This window comes from Nelumbo nucifera, chromosome 7 (assembly GCF_055504915.1).
Source record: "Nelumbo nucifera cultivar China Antique chromosome 7, China Antique-T2T, whole genome shotgun sequence".
Taxonomy (NCBI): domain Eukaryota; kingdom Viridiplantae; phylum Streptophyta; class Magnoliopsida; order Proteales; family Nelumbonaceae; genus Nelumbo; species Nelumbo nucifera.
The window spans coordinates 60881423-60900251 of NC_142655.1; the positions used below are offsets into that span (position 1 = coordinate 60881423).

Consider the following 18829-nt stretch of genomic DNA (forward strand, 5'->3'; position numbering starts at 1 on the left):
TTGAGAGGAGGAAGGAGAGTCTAAAGAAACTTATTATGGGGGAAGGAGAGGCTTGGAATGAAGAAAAAGATGAGAGTGACGATGGGTATACAGAGGAGTCATGGTGGTTGGCTCATGTCTTCCCTGTTTTGTTTTTGTTTTAGGTTGTGTCTGTTGTTTTGGGGTCTAGGTGGAACGGAATGTTGGGTTAGGTTTTGAAGGTTCTCTTCGAAGGCTGTTTTGATATTAAGTCATGTCTGTGTTGGGGTCTCCTCTTCTTCGTGGGTGACTGCTTGTTACCGCTCTCTTGCTGGCTTTTTTCTCTTTCACTAAATTTTCTTTTATCATAAAAAAAACATACTTGGGTGGGGCAGTCCCCTTTAAATGAGCAATTTCTTTCCTTATATTCTTTGTCCTCTAAAGGGGAGGTGGTATGCTAGTATTTAGGTTTACCGTTCCTTATTCTACAAAACTTCATTTTTTTCCTTGGACTCTTAAATATCCCAGATGGCATGTTCTAGCCTTCTAGGACCTACTTAAATTGGATGGTCAGATTGTCAACTTGGATCATATCAAAGGAGAAAGAGTTTAGAGTGAAAAGGGTGTGTTCTGTCTTGAACCACACACCCAAAAATATTTAACTTATATATGAAAGAATACAATGTTATGGAAAGGACAGTTATGTCCTTGTCTTACAAGAAATAATAAAACTAAAGATGGTATACATAAGTTATAACATAAAAGGGTGGTCCCAAGGGCCAAAAAAGGAAAGAAGATGTCAGAGACATAGATCAGTCTCTACACCCCCTCTCAAACTGATCCGAGGTACGAGCATTAGTTTGTTAACTAGAAACTGGTAGTGCGCATGGGTCATAGCCTTCGTGAATATGTCAGCAAGTTGTAGGGCAGAAGACACGTGCGGTAGAGATATGTGTCCAACAGAAAACTGGTCTCTAATGAAGTGGCAATCCATCTCTATATGTTTGGTGCGCTCATGGAAGACCGGGTTGGATGCAATCTTGATAGCACTCAAATCATCAGCATAAACAGGAATTGGGGATGACAAGGAGATGCCAAGGTCATTAAGGAGGGCTCTCAGCCATATATAATCTCACCGCAGATGGATGACATAGCCCTAAACCCATCGACATCCAACCACCTTTCTACTAAGAGGTAGAGGAGTGAGATCCTAGGTATTATTGGAGTGGAGAGTACAAATCCTTATATCCATTACCTCCTTGTAGTAAGAAGAGACAAGGGCTTCTTGTAGAGATTGAGAAATTGACACAGAAGAAAGAAGAGACAAATTGTTGATGTGAAGGAGACAAACAAGTAAAAGAGGCATGCTGGGAAATGGGGTGCTGAGTACTAAACTTGCCTTTCCGAAGTGCAATAGGCAAGTCTAACTTAGATGGATTTGTTGATGGTGAAGGTAACAATGGTTGAGGAGAGGCTAGAGTTGGTGTAAAAATTCTCTATGGTCCCGGAGTAAACACTTTGTGAATTAGTGGGCGTGTGGGTGCTTGCACAATGGAAGTTGGTAGGGAGACCTCTATAGGAGCAAGGAGAGGAATAGGTGGAGGCAAAGGAGACTCAATTGTAAAGAAAGAGGGAACATTTTCAAACAAAGACACATTTGGAAGAACGAAGGATCAACGAAGAGTAGGACTATAACACATGTATCCCTTTTGAGTATGAAAATACCCCAAAAAGACACTTGTGAGCACGGAAATCAAGTTTTTGCATCCTGGGACCAAGACGATGAGCAAATACATCCAAAAACACGATGCTGAAGTAGAAAAGGTGGGAGGGATGGAAACAAAAGAGAAAGGAGACCTACCATTGAGAACCACAGAGGGCCTACTATTAATAAGGAAGCTTGACGTAAGAATAACATCACTCCAATAAATTTTGGGGACGGTGTAGTGATTTAAAAGGGGTGATCCTAGGCGCATAGGTGAGGCACTTCGAAGCTCTGGAAACCCCATGTTTGCTAATGTTGCTCATTCATTCATCTTAATAAAAGATATTTTTAAAACACAAAGTTATAATTTTTTTTTATAAGGGTTAATAGTTTAAGACCCTGATATAGACTTGTTTGAGCTTGCCTCGAATGGTTTGTTACAAAGGCAATTCGTATAATTTGGAATGCATAATGTTTAACATCACATTAGCTATTTGAAGTAATGCAATTGGGAAAAGAATAAGAGATTGGGCGTTTTACATGCTTGAATATGTTTTATATGTTATGCTTGGTTTTATTTTTAAAGTTTCATTTAAATATGTTTTATGTTTTATGTTTATGTATCTTAATTTGAGTTAATAGGTTTTTTAAAACATTTATTTTAAAATTTAAGTTTATATTTTTAACTAATATTATGTTTAGTATTTCTTTTGCTTTTTCAATTACCAAAAAAATATATATATCTTTTGCTTTTTTGGCTCTTTTTTTTGATTTTTTAGCATTTTTGTGTCTTGTTTCGAAAAGGCACGTGTCTTGCACCTCGGGTGCAAAATGCTTGTTGCACTGTTTTTGTGCCTTGCACTTTTAAAACACTGGGATGAAATTTGAATGACAAGGGCCTGTGCAGAATCAAGTAAATGCCTATTTTTCCCTTAGAGAGAGAGAGATCCCAAGGAATCACTCTAAGCCCAAGGGTCCTAGACTCAATCTTAGGGTTTATAGAATCACTTTATACAACAAACTTGCAAAAGAGCTTTCAAGAAATCTTCAATCATTAGCTTCAAAAGGAAGAGAATACATCTTTTTATAGAGTGACTTGTGTGGTCCGAAGTACTATTCATTATATTTACAAAAAAATGCTACTCCTAAACTGGAGGAACAAGATATTATGGCCTAGGCCCACATGATACTGCTCAAAATGATGAAAATGTCCTTGATCAAATTTGTCCATATCCCAAGAGTCATCCCCATGCTAAATCAGAACCTGTTTGTTGGCCACCTTCTTACTAGAATGTGTTATAATGTCACTGACTAAAAAAAAGAGGAGAATGTCTTATAATGTCCAGTGATTTAAAAGGCTCGCTTAGGCGCACAAGCGAGGCGTATTTTGGGGTATGCGCTTCGCCCATGTCGTAGGCACACCCCTTTCAAAAGGCGCACGCCTGGTGCGCCTAGGCGTGTGCTTGATGTGCCTTTTGCCTTTTTAAAATTTTGTGCTTTTTTCTTTTTTTTGCTAATGTTGTTCATTCATTCATTGCAATAAAATATCTTCTTAAAAAGCAATGAAAGTTATAAAATCATTATTTTTATGTGAGAAGTAAGAATTTCAGACCCTAACATAGACTTGTTCGGGCTTGCCTCGAGGGGCGTGGTACAAAGGCGACTCATAATCAAGAATGGAATATGTTTTACATCACATTTGCTACTTGAAGCAATGCAATTAAGGAGAAACAGAGATTTTGGGTTTTATATGCTTGAAAATGCTTTATATGCTTGCTTTTATTTTTAAATTTTCATTTGAACACGCTTTATGTGTTATGTTTATGTATTTTAATTTTAGATAAAATGTTTTTTAAAACATTTATTTTAAAACTTAAGTTTATATTTTTATTAACATTATGTTTAATATTTTTTGAATTTTTTGCATTTTTTAAACGTTTTTTTGACAATTTTTGAATTTTTTGACACTTTTTTTGATTTTTAGCTTCTTTTTTTTTGTAATTTTGCTCCTTTCTTGAAAAGGTGCACGCCTTGCCTTGCGCCTTGCGCTCTGGTGCAAATTGGCCCTTTTGCTTTTCTTGCGCGTTGCGCTTTTAAAACACTGTCTACAGTGATCCCCATCAATGGCTCAACCAATCTGAATGGTTGGTTCAACTGTGGGCTGAAAATATTGTTACAACCTAGAAGTCTTTCTTAATTTAGAGAGTTAGTCACATACATTGAACTCAAAAGAACCAATTTTTGTCATATGGTCCTAGATCCAGTAGTTCAACCATGCATTTAAATTGTTCAGCCTTAATGCATTAATCGTTATCATCATCAGTGTCATATGGTCTGGATCCAGAAGTTCAACCATGTGGAGGCCACTGCTGCCCAACTCCTTCAAAGTTCATCACTAGAGTAATCCACAAAGAGATCAATAGTTTTTAGCCAAAGGGTTGCCCCTGTCAGTATACAATCCTTTCTTTCCTCCCAAATGGTCCATAATAGGGCTGCCCTAGTACATTTACACATTACTTTCCCTCTCTTTGCTGTCCAACCAAAAAAAGACGGATCAAAAAGCATATTTACTTCAGGAGGCATGTTCCACCTATACCCAAACAAAAACCCAATTCTAAATATTTACTGTAAAAGAGCAAGGAATCAGTAGGTGATAACAGTCCTCATTTTGCACTTTACATAAAATGCAGCAATTGGGGGGCAAGCATGAATAAAGCCTCTTTTTTTGTACATTGTCCACAATATTAATTTTTTCATAATAAACTTCCCAACAAAAAACTAGCAATTTTAGGTGGAATTGGCCTTGACCAGACTTCTTTAACTGGGAACAACAAAGGGGAAGGAGTAGAGCATAGGGACTTACAAAAGGAAGAACAAGAGAAGGAGCTAGTCGAGGTCAAAGACCAAATTCTTCTATCTGGTTTAGGAGGGTCCAAACAAATAGAATCAAATAAAAGTAAGAGCTCAGAGGCAGGAGCCGATTCCTCATCCCTCAACCCTCTACGGAACCCAAAATCCCAATTAGGAGACAATGGGAGAATGGAGGGAGAAAGAAACCTCGAAACACACACTTTTTTATAGAGGGAAATAGAAAAAAAAGGGAGGGATAAAGGTCTTTTAATGGTTGGTTGCTCACCCAAACATCTTTCCAAGAAAGCACAAAATTACCATTGCAGACATCATACCTTACAAAATTAAGAAAATTTGGGAGAATGCCAAAAATTGCCTTCCAAGGTGTAGTGATTGTGGCCTGTTGAGATACTTTGGCATCCCAACTAGATCCAAAACAACCATAGATACTAGCCACCACCTCATGCCACAACCTCTCTTTCTAGAGGCCACCTCCATAACCACTTGCCCTGAAGAGCTTCATTCTTATTTACTAGGTTCCCTAACCCTAATCCCCCTCGTTCCATGCTTCGACTCACGACCTCTCATCTAATCAAATGATCCTTTATCTCTGCACCTGGCTCTCACAAAAAATCCCTTATCAACTTTTCTATCTTCTTGGCTTCCCTAACAGGTATCCTAAAAACAGACAAAAAGTAGATGGGTAATTTTGCGAGTGTGGCCCTAATCAAAGTTATTCTACCCCCAAGAGAGATATAGTTCTTTTTCCAGGTCACTAGCCTTTTTTCAAACTTCCTCTACCACTAGGATCCAAAACCTACTTTCCTTTGGATTTGCACCTAGGGAAGTCCTAGATAGGTCAAGGGCCAAGCTGAAGTCCTAGATAGGATTTTCAAGGGCCAAGCAACAATAGACTCCAACTCCCTACCCTTCACATTTAGCCCCACCACACAACACTTCTCAAGATTTACTTTTAGGTTTGAGTCATTCTCAAAGAGGGTTATGATATCATCTGCAAACTGTGTTAGATAGTTTTGTATGCCCTTAGCTTCAATCAGTATGATGTACTTTATGAGTTTATTGTAAATGAATAAAAGTGCATATTTGATTCATGTTCCCTTGGTATGTTTCTGTGTAATACCCTTAAATTGGACACTTAATGACACTCGTGTTAGTTTAGAATGTTCACAGCCAGTGGGTCGGTCTGGGGGGACCTATCCTGATAAGGCAGACACTATGGTACCACCAAGTCGGTTGGGATGGCCTGTCTCAACTGCTAGGGTGAGACCCTAGGCACATACAGTGTAGGATTGATTGAATCTTTGAACTGGACCAGATTTCCAGTATTGCCCTGGACCTTGGAGATTGATGGGCAAAACTGGAAAGTTACACCCGACCCCTAGACTCGATTATGATACTACACTAGGTGTCGGATTGGGCTGTCTTTGATGTACCAATCAGTGAGATCCTTAGCGGGGGTCAAAACCTGGGTATGTTGGGACAGTCTGAGAATTCATCTGAGTGGGTGATCATAGTGAAAGGATCAGCCCCTTTGTCGGACAAAGGTAATGATCGGGGATGCGCTCTCACTGATGGAAACCAAGATTGCCGGCAACCGATTTCAATCGTTGAGATTTGTTTTGCAAAGTATATTTTATATGAGATATAAAAGTATATATATTATGGTTTCTAAAATGTTTGCAAAATGTTTTAATTCTCGGGATCCATACAAGTAGAGAGTGCAACACTTTTCCTTGCAGCCGAGGGAGAGGTCCTCTCTTGTCGGGCAGTGTTTGATCATTATGGGCTGAGAGGTTAAGTGTAAGACCATTGAGGATAATACCTGATGGGCTAATCTTGCATCTGCCCACAGTCCCTGGGTGTTACAAGGTGGCTTGGCATAGGGACCACTTAGGGTAAGTGTTGAGCCCATAGAGACCATTTGATGGGTTTCAGGGGGTGCACTGTCCATAACAGTGTATTCGGCCAGGCTTTGTAACAAAGGCTAGGCCGAACCCATGTGGCTGATGTGTAACAAAGGTTGGGCTGAACCCATGTGGGAGAAGTCAAGATTCGATCTTGACATCAGTTCTTGGAGGAAGAATTGATAGGAAGCTGTGCTCACGTGCCATCCTACTGTTTTTTGCGAAGGATAGAGTTCTTGGAGAAGAACACTGTTGATTCTGCTCCATCCTGCACTGCGCCATCTTCAGTGGGAGCAGTCTTTGGATCTTTCCTTGGGCGTGAGCACCTTCGTTGGGAGGTACTGTTTCTCCGTATTAGGTATAATCCTCTCCTACTCCTTTTGGTTCAGATCTGGTTCAGTTTATGGTTTAAGAATGATCATTGAAAATATGATTTTCTAAATAGGGAATGCGACTCCCAGTTGAAGGGAGAGAAAAATTTTTGAAATTCGCCCCCTTATTCCGCAATCTTTGGGCGTCCATTCGATGGATCTCTCATCCCTTCAAACTGAAGGTGGGTAACTGAAACTTGATTTCTTCCTAATCTCCATTTTCTTATCAATCCAACATTGTTTGCTTTTGACAAAAGTCTAATAAAAACATCAACAACCACTGTGAAAAGGAAAGGGGACAACGGATCACTTTGTCTCAAGCCCTTATATGCTGGGAAAAAAACCCTTTACTATTCCATTTACTAAAATTGAGTAATGGTAAGATGTCAGACAACCACCTATCCACTTGCACCATCTATCCCCAAAACCACACTTTCTGATAACCTCCAGCAGAAAACTCCAATCCATTAAAATCATAGGCCTTTTCAAGATCCAATTTGCAAACAAAACCTTGCCTATTCAATCTTCTCATCTCTTCCACACTTTCATTTGCTATTAAAATTTGGTCAACTATTTGTCTACCATGAATAAAAGCACCTTGAGCTTGACTTATGATGGGGGGAAGAGCCTTTTTGATCCTCAAAGATAAGACCTTTGCCAGTATCTTATTAGGTGCTTGTTACCAAGTTGATTGGCCTAAAGTCTTTGGGATATTTGGCCTCTTTCTTCTTAGGGACGTGGGCTAGGAAAGTGGCATTTACTCCACGGTTAAGGACAGACTGTTCCTTAAATTCTTTGAAAACTTCGTATAAGTCTCGTTTAATTATGTTCCAACAGTCTTGAAAGAAAGCCATAGTAAAGCCATCTGGCCCTGAAAGAATGGTAGGATCCATCTAATGGACGCCATAAAGATTGCGGAATGGGTGGGCGAATTTCAAAAAATTTCCTACCTTCTCCCAACTGGGAATCGTATTCCCTAAATTGAGAATACAATATTCAAGGATCCTACTTGGACCATAATCGAACCAGATCTGAACCAAAAGGGAAGGGAGGAATTATACTTGATATAGAGAAGCAATATCTCCCAAAGTTGGTGTTCACGCCCAAAGAGGACACCAAGATCTGCTCCTACTGAAGATGACACAGCTGTATGTGGAACGGAACCAGCAGAGTGCGTCCTACACACTGGATCCTTCTCAAGAATCCTCTGGAAACTCTGAGCACCAAATCTTTTTCAGTCTTTTCTGCAAGACTGATGTCAAGAATTGATTTCTTGATTTCTTTCTTCTTCAAAGATTGAGTTTTGCCAGAAAGAATGGCGGCGGCTTGAGGAGAACTCCTGGGATGAAGATGGCTGAATTGCTTCTCTTCTTTCTGGAGTGTGTATGAGATCTAATCTCAGTTCGCAGGATGATTTCTTTCTCACAACCCTAGGTTCGGAATCTGATTATGATCTCTTAGGGTTTCTCCTCTTTTTTTTTCTTCTTGATTAAGAAACCTCCTAATTAGGAGTTATCCCAATCCAAATCAGTATTTGGATAGGGGGTGATCTTAATCCTATCTGCAGATTAAGTTAGCTTACTCCTGATCTTATCAGGAGGTTACCAGATTCAAATCTGATTTGAATTTAGTCTCCCAGAGTGGATAAGGTTAAATGACCAATCCTTTTGCTAACTTTAATCCCAGATTCGCCCCATAGATGGGTGATCACATCAGCCTAGCTTGAAATGGGCTTTTGGCCCATTAAGTGTTCAGTGCTTAACTAGTTTCCAATCTGCTGCCCAGTTGGGCTTCTTTGTATGGCATGGGACCCAAGCATTGATCTACACACCAGCCACATGGGTTCGGCTCAGCCTTTATTACAAGGCCCAACCGAATTCACTGAAAAGCTCAGTGAACCCCTGAGCCCATCACATGGACCCTATGGGCCCAACACTTACATTGAGTGGTCCCTGGGTCAAGCCATCTTATAAAAACCCAGGGACTGTGGGCAGGTGCAAGATTAGCCCATCAGGTATTATCCTAAATGGTCTTACACTTAACCTCTCAGCCCTTAATGATCAATCACTGCCCGACAAGAGAGGACCTCTCTCTCGGCTGCAAGGAACAGTGCCGCACTCTCCACTCACATGGATCCCGGGAATTAAAACCATTTGCAAACATTTTGAAACCGTACAAATATATATGTATATTAATTTTGCAAAACAAAATTCCAACGATTGAAATCAACTGTCGGCAGTTTGGTTTCCATCAGAGAGAGTGCATTTCCGATCATTACCTTTGTCCGGCAAAGGGGCTGATCCTGTCACTATGATCACCCACTCAGATGAATTCTCAGACTGTCCCAACATACCCAGGTTTTGATCCCCGCTAAGTATCTCACTGATTGGCATATCAAAGACAGCCCGATCTGACACCTAGTGAAGTGTCATAATCGAGTCTAGGGGTCGGGTGTAACTTTCCAGTTTTGCTCATCTGTCTCCAAGGTCCCGGGCAATACTGGAAATCTGGTCCGGTTCAAGGATTCGAGTAATCCCATACTGCATGTGCCTTGGGTGTTACCTTGGTGGCCGAGACAGGCCATCCCAACACTTGGTGGCACACCAGTATCAGCCTTGGCAGGATAAATCTCCTCAGACTTATTCAATGGCTGTGAACATTTAAAACTAACACGAGTCTCTATAAGTGTCCAGTTTTAGGGTCTTACACAGAATTATACCAAACAACATGAATCAAACATGCACTTTATTTATTTACACTAAAAAACCAAAAGTACATCAAATCGGATTGAAGCTAAGGGCATACAAACTGTCTAACAAATTTCATCTCTTCAGACAGTGTAGGCCAGTCCAACCCAGCCAACTCCACTCGACTAGCTATTTCCTCTTGAGAGTCCAACTCCACACTATCCACTTCAAGTTTAGTCACCATGTTTTTCCTTCTTCTTCCATTGGCCATCTCATGAAAAAATTTGGTATTCATTTATCCAAAAAAAAAAAAAATGGTATTCCTATCACTTTCCTTTATCCATTTATGCCTCCAAGATATCTCTTGTCGCTAAAGAACCTCCTCTAAATTCTTTTTCAACCTCCACCTTAATTCTCTTTCCTGAGTATTCATGGTTCGTTGAGATTCCTTCTTATCTAGGTCCTCTATTTTGGTCATCAGATTGGATTTCTGTTCCTCCTATCTCCCAATATAATAAATATTATAGGCCGTAACATAGATTTAAAATATGTACTTAAGTAGGTTTGATAAAGCCAACATTTTTAAGAACTAGGCAACCTAAAAACTATTTTGGTTTCTGACTCTAGTTTTTGAATATCTGTCTGCTTTGCCCCAAGTTTGACAACGTATATCACACATTTTATTTTATGAGGCAATTGGAGCACTTTTAGGTCATTTACCATTGTTGTGGGGTGAAAAGCAAATATTTGTAGAGTATATTCATCTTTTGTATCCTAAAAGATCTCTTGAATTTTTGATATTTGAAATGACTTTTTGGAAAGGCAAAACAAACACCATCCATGTTTTTCTTGTTTTGAGCTTTTTAGTGAATGTAGGGGTTTGGGGGTCAATGAGATAAAGCATGGCTGACTGTGATTATATTTTGCAAAGAATACACAGAAAATCTACAGAGAAGGGAAAGAGATTTCCCAAAATCAGGACAACTTTTACCATCTACATTTCCACCATGATTGGCTTGCATCAAGAACTTAATTTTTTTATCACTTTTATTAGCATTAATGTTGGATATTTAAATGCTGAGATTTTCAACTGTAATCATTGAGGACAATATATTGTAAACTTCTATATCGTGTAAAAAATTTTTGATACGTGGATTAAATTTTAAGTAGCTATTCACTTGCTATGTTTTAAGATATGTGCCATGACAAGTCTTGATGGCACTCTGTCTGTTACTCCTATGACAGGTACTCTTGTATGCCATTGTTGTAATGGTACTTTTATTTCCCTTTGATATTTTTTATTTATCGTCTCGCTACTACTTGTTGAGGACACTCTGGCGGATCTTTCTTCCATTACAGGTGAATAGCATTTTTGTAGTATTCTTGTACCTGTAATTACATGCTAAGGATTCATTACTGTATAATTATGTATTGTCAGAAATTCTAGAATAATGTGTTGTTGTAGGAAACTTTAAAATGTTTATTGGATTTTGCTGGACGATGTTGATTTGATTATCTTATAAATATTATCTTGGTGGAATGGATGGCCTGTATTGTTGGTTTCGGAGGAGAAGACACAATAAGAAATAATAAAAAATTGCAGGTTAATTGGGTGGTCTTAAGAAAGAGTCAAATGTTGGTATTTTTGGTTTTATCTTTGAAAGGTGATTCTAATGTCATTTGTCATCTTTCTTGATTGATATGCAGAATTATAGCTGTGTTTTAGAATAGATTGATTAGTGTTTTGAGTTCTTTTACTCAAAAGAATATTGGGAAACATTGGATGGCTACTTGTTTCTTGGTCATTGCATGTTTTTTGTGTTAAATATATGTATAATGATGAATTTTTCTGAAAGTACCTTGCTATCCATAGATTATCTCAAAGGGATTTGTTGTCTCCTTTTCTTGTATATTATTTATTCATAGGATTTTTCTGCACATGGTATATTCAATTTATAGTGTTACTAACAGAAAGAAAACTAAGAATGAATTTATTGTCGGTTGTATCTGGCATTACTCGTTCTAACCCAATATGGTGGATGATGCTGAATGCAGCCAATTTCATTTTCAGACTTTTTCTTGGCGGATATCCTAACTTCCATGGCAAAGGTATGGATCTTGAACGCCAATTAAACCATAGGAAACCTATTCCTCATTATCAATGAAATCTTAGTTATCGATAAAAAAACCTTAGGAAATCTATGCATATTGCTTAATTTAATTGTGAATGGTTGAATTATCCACTTGAAAAATGGGTGGTTGCATCGAAACCTTCTAATTTTGTGTTAGTTTTCCTTTGGGCTTTTATTTGAAATTTGCTAGTAACTTGCAAGAATCATGATACCATTTATTTATGTGTTTTGTTATTTACCTTTATTTTAGTTCTTTTTTCTTTGAGTAGCTGTGAGGTTGAGAGTTTGTTTGGTTAAGTGGAGTCTTTTATTGGTCAAGGATAAATAAAACATACAACCAAGTTTTTGACTTTGAGAAGGTACAACAATTGGTCCAATGAATGTAGCAGGCATTTAAGGAAGCCATACAAAAGCAAATATGCGCTCCATTTAAAATGTATGCCAACTTGGATTTGGATCAGGTCTGGAACTTTCCAGATCTTTGCTAGTCATTATTAATGGCTTAGCGTGTCTTGGCTGGTTTGATTGAGTGGTATTGTTAACAACATTTTACTGAAATCTTTGAACATAATGAATTTGTCTTCATTGTCTATTATCATGGCTTAATTACAGTGTTGATGTACTAGTTGTTAACTTTAGCTTCTATTGTTTCTTGATATTGTTTGTAATTGTTAATTATGTGCAGGTATTTTCAGATTTGGAGCGTTCGGTTTGTCGGATGGTCCATAGACAGGTTAGCATTTTGACGTCAAAATTGGTTTTTGTGCATATTGATGTACCTAAGCCTTGACATATTTATATTTTATGAGTTTCTCTCCTGCTGTTTGGCCCAACAAAATCAAGTTAGATCTCTACTATTACAGTTTTATTATATTGCTTTCATTGTGTTGGGAGGCATCTTTCTTTTTTTTTTTTTATTTTGACTATTCTTATCCATTTATCTTTATCTAGAAGAGATTTTCATATGAGATACCTTGTGCATTGGATATGTTAGGTTACTGCCTAACCTCTTGAAATGGACAAAAGCAGAGGTGAGAGAGTCGATTTGGACTCTGCTTGCATCAAGGACAACTGTCTGCCTATGTCGCCTCCTCCTATAGACATACTTGGTCACAGTCATGCCACACATGAAAAGTTGGTCAAATGCATCTTTTGGCATGGACCTAGCTTGTGGCCCAACAGGTTCCTTCCCCTTAAGCTGATCTTGTCCTTAAGGTCTATGCAGGGAAAATCCTTTTGGTACTTGAGGTAGGGCACCCAGGTAGTGTATTCTAACTAGTAGGCTGGTCCAAGACAAATGCATCTTCCATGTACTGAAGCAGTGTAGGGCAACTGATCACTCCTTAAGGCATTTTTTGTGTAGAGATAAATGAAATGTGGAAAGAAGCGTGGAGGAGGGAGGCCCAGCTTATAAGCTACGAACCCAATTCTCTCAAAAATCTTGAATGGCCCAAAGTACCATGGCGTTAAGATTGTTCCAGGTTCTATTAATAGTTCTGCAGTTTGAGGAAGGCTAGGTCCCCCACATGGTATCAACTGTTGCACCCACATTTAGTTGGACTTGAGTTTTTTAAGATTACATTATCTTTGTATACGATATTTTTCAAGAGTGACTACCATGGTGGAACATTTATTGTTAGGAAGGAAAGCGAGAGGTTCCCTTCCACGTAAATCTTTAGAGGGGGTCATTCAGGTTGCTGCTTGATAGGTGGTATTGTTAAGGGTGTCAATGGTGGAACATTTATTGTTAGGAAGGAAAGGGAGAGGCTCCCTTCCACGTAAATCTTTAGAGGGGGTCATTCAGGTTGCCGCTTTATAGGTGGTATTGTTAAGGGTGTCAATGGACCGGTTTTGGATTGGACCCCGTTCAGTCCAAAATCGATTTGGATGGATTGGACCAGTGATTTAAAAGGCGTGTCTAGGTGCACAGGCGAGGCGCATTTTCAGGGTATGCGCCTTGCCTAGGTCCTAGGCGCAGCCCTTTCAAAAGGCACACCGCACACCAGGGGTGTGCCTAGGTGTGCACCTGATGCGCCTTGCGCCTCAGCCCAGGCGTGTGAAAACTAATAAAATGTCTTCTTAAAAGGCAAATAAAACTATAAAATCATTATTTTTTGTGTGAAAACTAAGAATTTAAGACCTAACGTGGGCTTGTTTGGGCTTGCCTCGAGGGGCGTGGCACAAAACCGGCTCGTAGAATCAGGAATGTAATATGTTTTAACATTACATTAGCTATGTGAAGTACTGCAATTGAGTGAAAAAAGAAATTAGAGGTTTTACATGCTTGAAAATGCTTTATATGTTTGATTTTATTTTTAAATTCTCATTTGAATATGTTTTACATCTTATGTTTATGTATTTTAATTTTAGATAATAGGTTTTTTAAAACATTTTTTTTTTAAATTTAGTTTATATTTTTATTAATATTATGTTTAATATTTTTTATTTTTTTGATTTTTTTTTGATTTTTTTTGATTTTTTTTGATTTTTGATTTTTATTTTTGCGCCTTGCATCAAAAAGGTGCTTGCCTCGCCTTGCACCTCAGGCACAAATTGACCCCTGCGCTTTTTTTGCGCCTTGTGCTTTTAAAACACTGGATTGGATGGACCAGCAAGACATATTGGATTGGACCAATCTGGTCCAAAATATTTATTAGATTGGATTGGACCTGGTCCGTCCATAGAAAATTTATATTGGATTGGGTTGGATTAAGCCAATATCTGGTCCATTGATATAAGATAAGAATATAGGTGTCAATTGACTGGGTTTGGGTTGAAACCAATCTAAATTGGAACGAATTTGAATTGATTGGACTGTCCAGATGTTAAATTAGACCGACCCAAAATGGTCCATATCTGTGTCTATGTTTAGACCATATCCATACCCAAGATCAAAGCCCATGCCAGCCAACCCATTAATTGGACCATGAGTTGAGAATTAATGCAAATTTAATGAACCTTGGTAGAGTTTCTTAGAATTAACAATAGCATATAGAAGGTCAATAGTCTTCTTGAAGATTGGAAGTTTCTTAGAACTAAAGAAGGCATATGGAAGGCCAACAGTCATCTTAATTAGAATTTAGAGGGCAGTCATTAAGATTTAATGCTAGTTTCCTTCCTAGCATGGAAGCCTGCCTATATAAAGAGAAGCACTTATCTGTTTCAGTAGTGAATAAATTGAGTATTTTCTTAAGCATTTTGTGCTTTGGTGGTGTGATTCCATCATCTTCTTAGAGGTATAACTCTTCTTCTGATTGGTGTGATTCCAATCAAGAATTAGAGTTCTAAGGTGAGATGCTGAAGACTCTAATTCAAGGCCATGCGACTCAGCCCACTATTCTCTTTCTCAACATTCTATCACATATTTGTCATTGTTAAGCTGCATACTGGGGGTGTATGCTGTGCTGCATCAGTTTAGTACCAAGACTCTAGGTTGATTCTTGGTATGACAACTAGGTGAGATACACAATATCGTGGAAGCTGACCGAGTGGCAAGGTGCTCATTCATTGCTGAAAATAATGCAATGGATGGAAAACGTAAGTGATCGCTTGGCTAATTTGAGGATGGGAGATACTAGTCAACCATGCTTCAATAACTTTTGATACCACCAAGCAACCATAAGCAAGCCATTTCAATCAGCTGGGAACAACTTTGGCAGAGCTTCATCTGGGACATCAAGATGTGACATTGAACGCTACAAGTGTAGAGGTGAGGGTCACTTTGTTTCCATTTGTCCTACTAAGAATCTTAATCATTGTGGGGATGAAAACCATAAAGATGGGGAAAACCTACAAGGAAAAATGAGCAAGTGAAAGAGGGGGTTAATGGTGGAGGTTCCCTAAAGAAACTGATAAAGTATGGACTAGAGTTTATCTCAAGTATCCATGGACTGTCAAGCAATGGTTGGGATGCAGGTTGTTTGCATAGAGCTACGTTGGCTACTCTGTGGAGAGCCATTCATGATATTCTTCCCTTGTTTGTTCCCCACATAGGGTATGATTTGGCTTTGGGTCAGAAAATCAGGTTCTGGGAGGACATTTAGATTGGGGATTCGCCCATTCTGTGTTTTTCCCTTCCCTCTTTGCTCTTTCCAGCCTCAAGGGAAAACCTAGCAGTGAATTCATCAATTCATCCTCTTCATCTTCTAACCTGAATTGGAATTTGGGCTTTACTAGAAATTTGAGAGAATCTGAAATCTCTAATGTTTCTGCTTTGATTAATTTGCTAAGTTCAGTGGTTTAGACTCTAGAGTTTGGGCTCTCAACCAGTAATGTTTCTGCTTTGATTAATTTGCTAAGTTCTACCTCCTCCCATTCTTTCCCGGTCAAGGAGGTTTGGTGTCAGCCCATCCCTCCTAAAGTCAGTGCCTTCTGTTGGGAAATGTTCCATGGCTCCATTAACACTTGGGATTTGCTTCATAGAAAAAGACCAAATTGGTGCTTGTCCACGAACTGGTGTTTCTTATGTAAGCTACACGGTGAGACTGCCTTCCACCTTTTAATTTCCTGTCCTTTTGCTAACTACATTTGGGAATGGTTTTCCTCTTTGTTTGGTTGCAGCTGGACTCCTGTTAATCTGGAAGGATTATTTAATTCTCAAACATTCAGGTGCCCTAAAAGAAGAGGAGGAATTATGGGAAGATGCACTAGAGCAGCAGTGGTTTGGACAATTTGGGAAGAAAGAAATTTAAGGATTTTTGATGACAAGGAAAGAAGTAAAGAACACACACTACATATGCTTTGGGTCTAATTGGAATTAATGCAAGTTTAATGAATCTTGGTGGAGTTTCTTAGAATTAAAGGTAGCATATTGAAGGTTAACAATTATCTTGATGAATTGAAATTTTTTGGAATTGAAGATTGCATATAGAAGGTCAACAGTCATCTTGAAGCTTGGCAGTTTCTTAGAATTAAAGAAGGCATATAGGAGGTCAACAAATTGAGTTTTTTCTCGAGCATTTGTGCTTTGGTGGTGTGACTCCATCATTTTCTTAGAGGTGTGACTCCAATCTAGAACTAGAGTTCTAAGGTGAGTTTTGAAAGACTCTAATTCACTATTGTGTGCCTTAGCTCACTATTCTCTTTCTCAGCATGCTATCACATATCCTTCATTCTCAAGCTGCATACTGGGGTTTTTGGCTGTGCTGCATCACTGGGTATATAAGGGTTGCAACAACCCCGCCTGTAATTGAGTGTAATGATAATAAGGTGCCTGTCTAGTTGCCTAGGCAACAAAAATCACAATGCAGGAACTTCAATGCAATATTATTATTGTGGTACATATTATTATTATGTTGGTACTAGGTGCCTGTCTAGTTGCCTAGGCAACAAAAATCACAATGCAGGAACTTCAATACAATATTATTATTGTGGTACATATTATTATTATGTTGGTACTAAATCCTATAAGGGGCCCTTGCTTGGTGTAATGGTAAAATCTTGGACTGGCAATTTTGAGACTGCAGATCCGAGTCTTAGAGCAGTCACTTTGTGCAAAAATAGAAAAAAAATGCCTGAGGTTAGGATGCCTTGAAAGCAGGACAATGTACAATCGAGCCCAAAAAATCCGATTCTTATGCACCCCTTTCTTACCCAAGTAATTTACTACCCATTTGCTGATCTCCTTTCCCAATGACAAGCAATTGCCATACTTGTTGTTAACCACTTGAATCTTCACAATGCCCCCCTAAAGGACCAAGCCACCATTGCCGGATCCCTCAGCCACACGATTACCAGCTTAGAGTTCCCTTCAATTAATATCAAAACCCAGTTCTCTAGCTAGCTCTGCTCTCTTTAAGACTGCGTGGAATTCTGCATTAACAGCATCCCCAATTCCAATGGGGCCTGAGAATAAAGCAAGATTTTGACCTTCTACGTTTCTAAACACCCCCTCAAGACCGGAGGGCCCCAAATTGCCTAGGCTGCTTCCATTTTAACTTGATAAAACCTTCTTCAGGGGGTGTCCAAGCTACTACAGGCTTATCCTTGATGGTGGAGCTTTTTGCAACCCCTTCCCAATTCCTCATAAGTCATCAAAGGAAAATTGTGAAAACAAATATGAGGTTAGAACTCAGTTTATAGTCCTATACACTCACAGACCACATCCTTATCTCTCTCCTTGTCAGTAAAGATTCTAACATTTCTTTCCTCCCAAACTGTCCACACTAGAGCTTCCCTAGCACACCTCCACATGACTTACCTCTTCTCTTAGGCCATCTGAAGGTTGTAGGGTCAAATAGATTACCAATCTATAGAGGCTCAGCCCACTTGCAACCAAAGAGACTAAAAGGCTTTTCCGAAGACCTACAACAAAAGGGTAGGAGATTAGTAAATGGTAACAACTTTCTCCATTAGCTTTGCAAAGTATATACCAATTTGGGTAAATACTAAGTCCATGTCTTTTCTTTTGTAACCTGCATCCCAACCATTGTCCGCATGCCCATGAATACTACCAACCACCTTAATTATTTATGTCCAAACTTCCTTGCTCCTTATAAATTACATCCCACCTAACTAAATAGTCTTTTCTTCCTTTCCCAGACTCCCACAAAAAATCTCTCATAATCTTATCTAACTTTATAGATCTCTATAGAATCCTAAACACTGAAAGCAAGTAAACTTTAAAATTTGCTAGTGTGGTGTTAATCACCGTTGTTCTACTCCCAAGAGAATGTAATTTTTCCTCCACGTTGCCAATTTCTTTGCATAGTTTTCTACAACTAGGTTCCAAAACCTTCCTTCCCATGGATTAGCTCCTAAGGGCATATCTAGGTGCCTCAAAGGTTAATTAGTAGTAGGACAACCTAAATCCTTCACTACTTCCACCAGCTCCTCATCCCTCAGATTTAACCCCACTATGCAGCTCTTGTCAAAATTGATTATCATCTTAGCAATAAGCTCAAATAGTTTTATTACCCACCTCAATTTCCAAGCCTTCTGTGAGTCCCCACTCTCACAAAAGATTATTGTATCATCTGTGAATTGTAACTGTGTGACCACATTGAGCTCCAAGCCTTCTAGTCTATCAGCTCTCATAATAAGCCTATTGAACACCTCAGCTATCAAGTTAAATAAGAAAAGAGACAGGGGGTTCCCTTGTCTCAAACCTTTAGTAGCACTGAATAGTGACAAGTTTTCAAACACCCCTTAGTCCAACCACACCATTTCTCTTCAAACCCGTAATTCCTCAGAATTTCCAAGA

The 18829-nt window shown here is 38.9% G+C and overlaps 1 protein-coding gene across 13 annotated transcripts in view; it reads left to right on the plus strand.

The window, feature by feature from the left end:
* LOC104589868 (uncharacterized) overlaps nucleotides 1-18829 on the plus strand; it is a 59652-nt gene that overhangs the window by 21971 nt on the left and 18852 nt on the right. For 11 of the 13 annotated variants that reach the window (XM_010248307.3, XM_010248314.3, XM_010248308.3 and 8 more), the window contains 3 exons: nucleotides 10742-10855; nucleotides 11552-11605; nucleotides 12314-12361. In XM_010248307.3, coding sequence (XP_010246609.2) covers nucleotides 10742-10855; nucleotides 11552-11605; nucleotides 12314-12361 — 216 coding nt within the window. The remainder of the gene's footprint in view (nucleotides 1-10741; nucleotides 10856-11551; nucleotides 11606-12313; nucleotides 12362-18829) is intronic. The other 2 variants (XM_088891341.1, XM_088891343.1) reach the window with 1 other exon arrangement.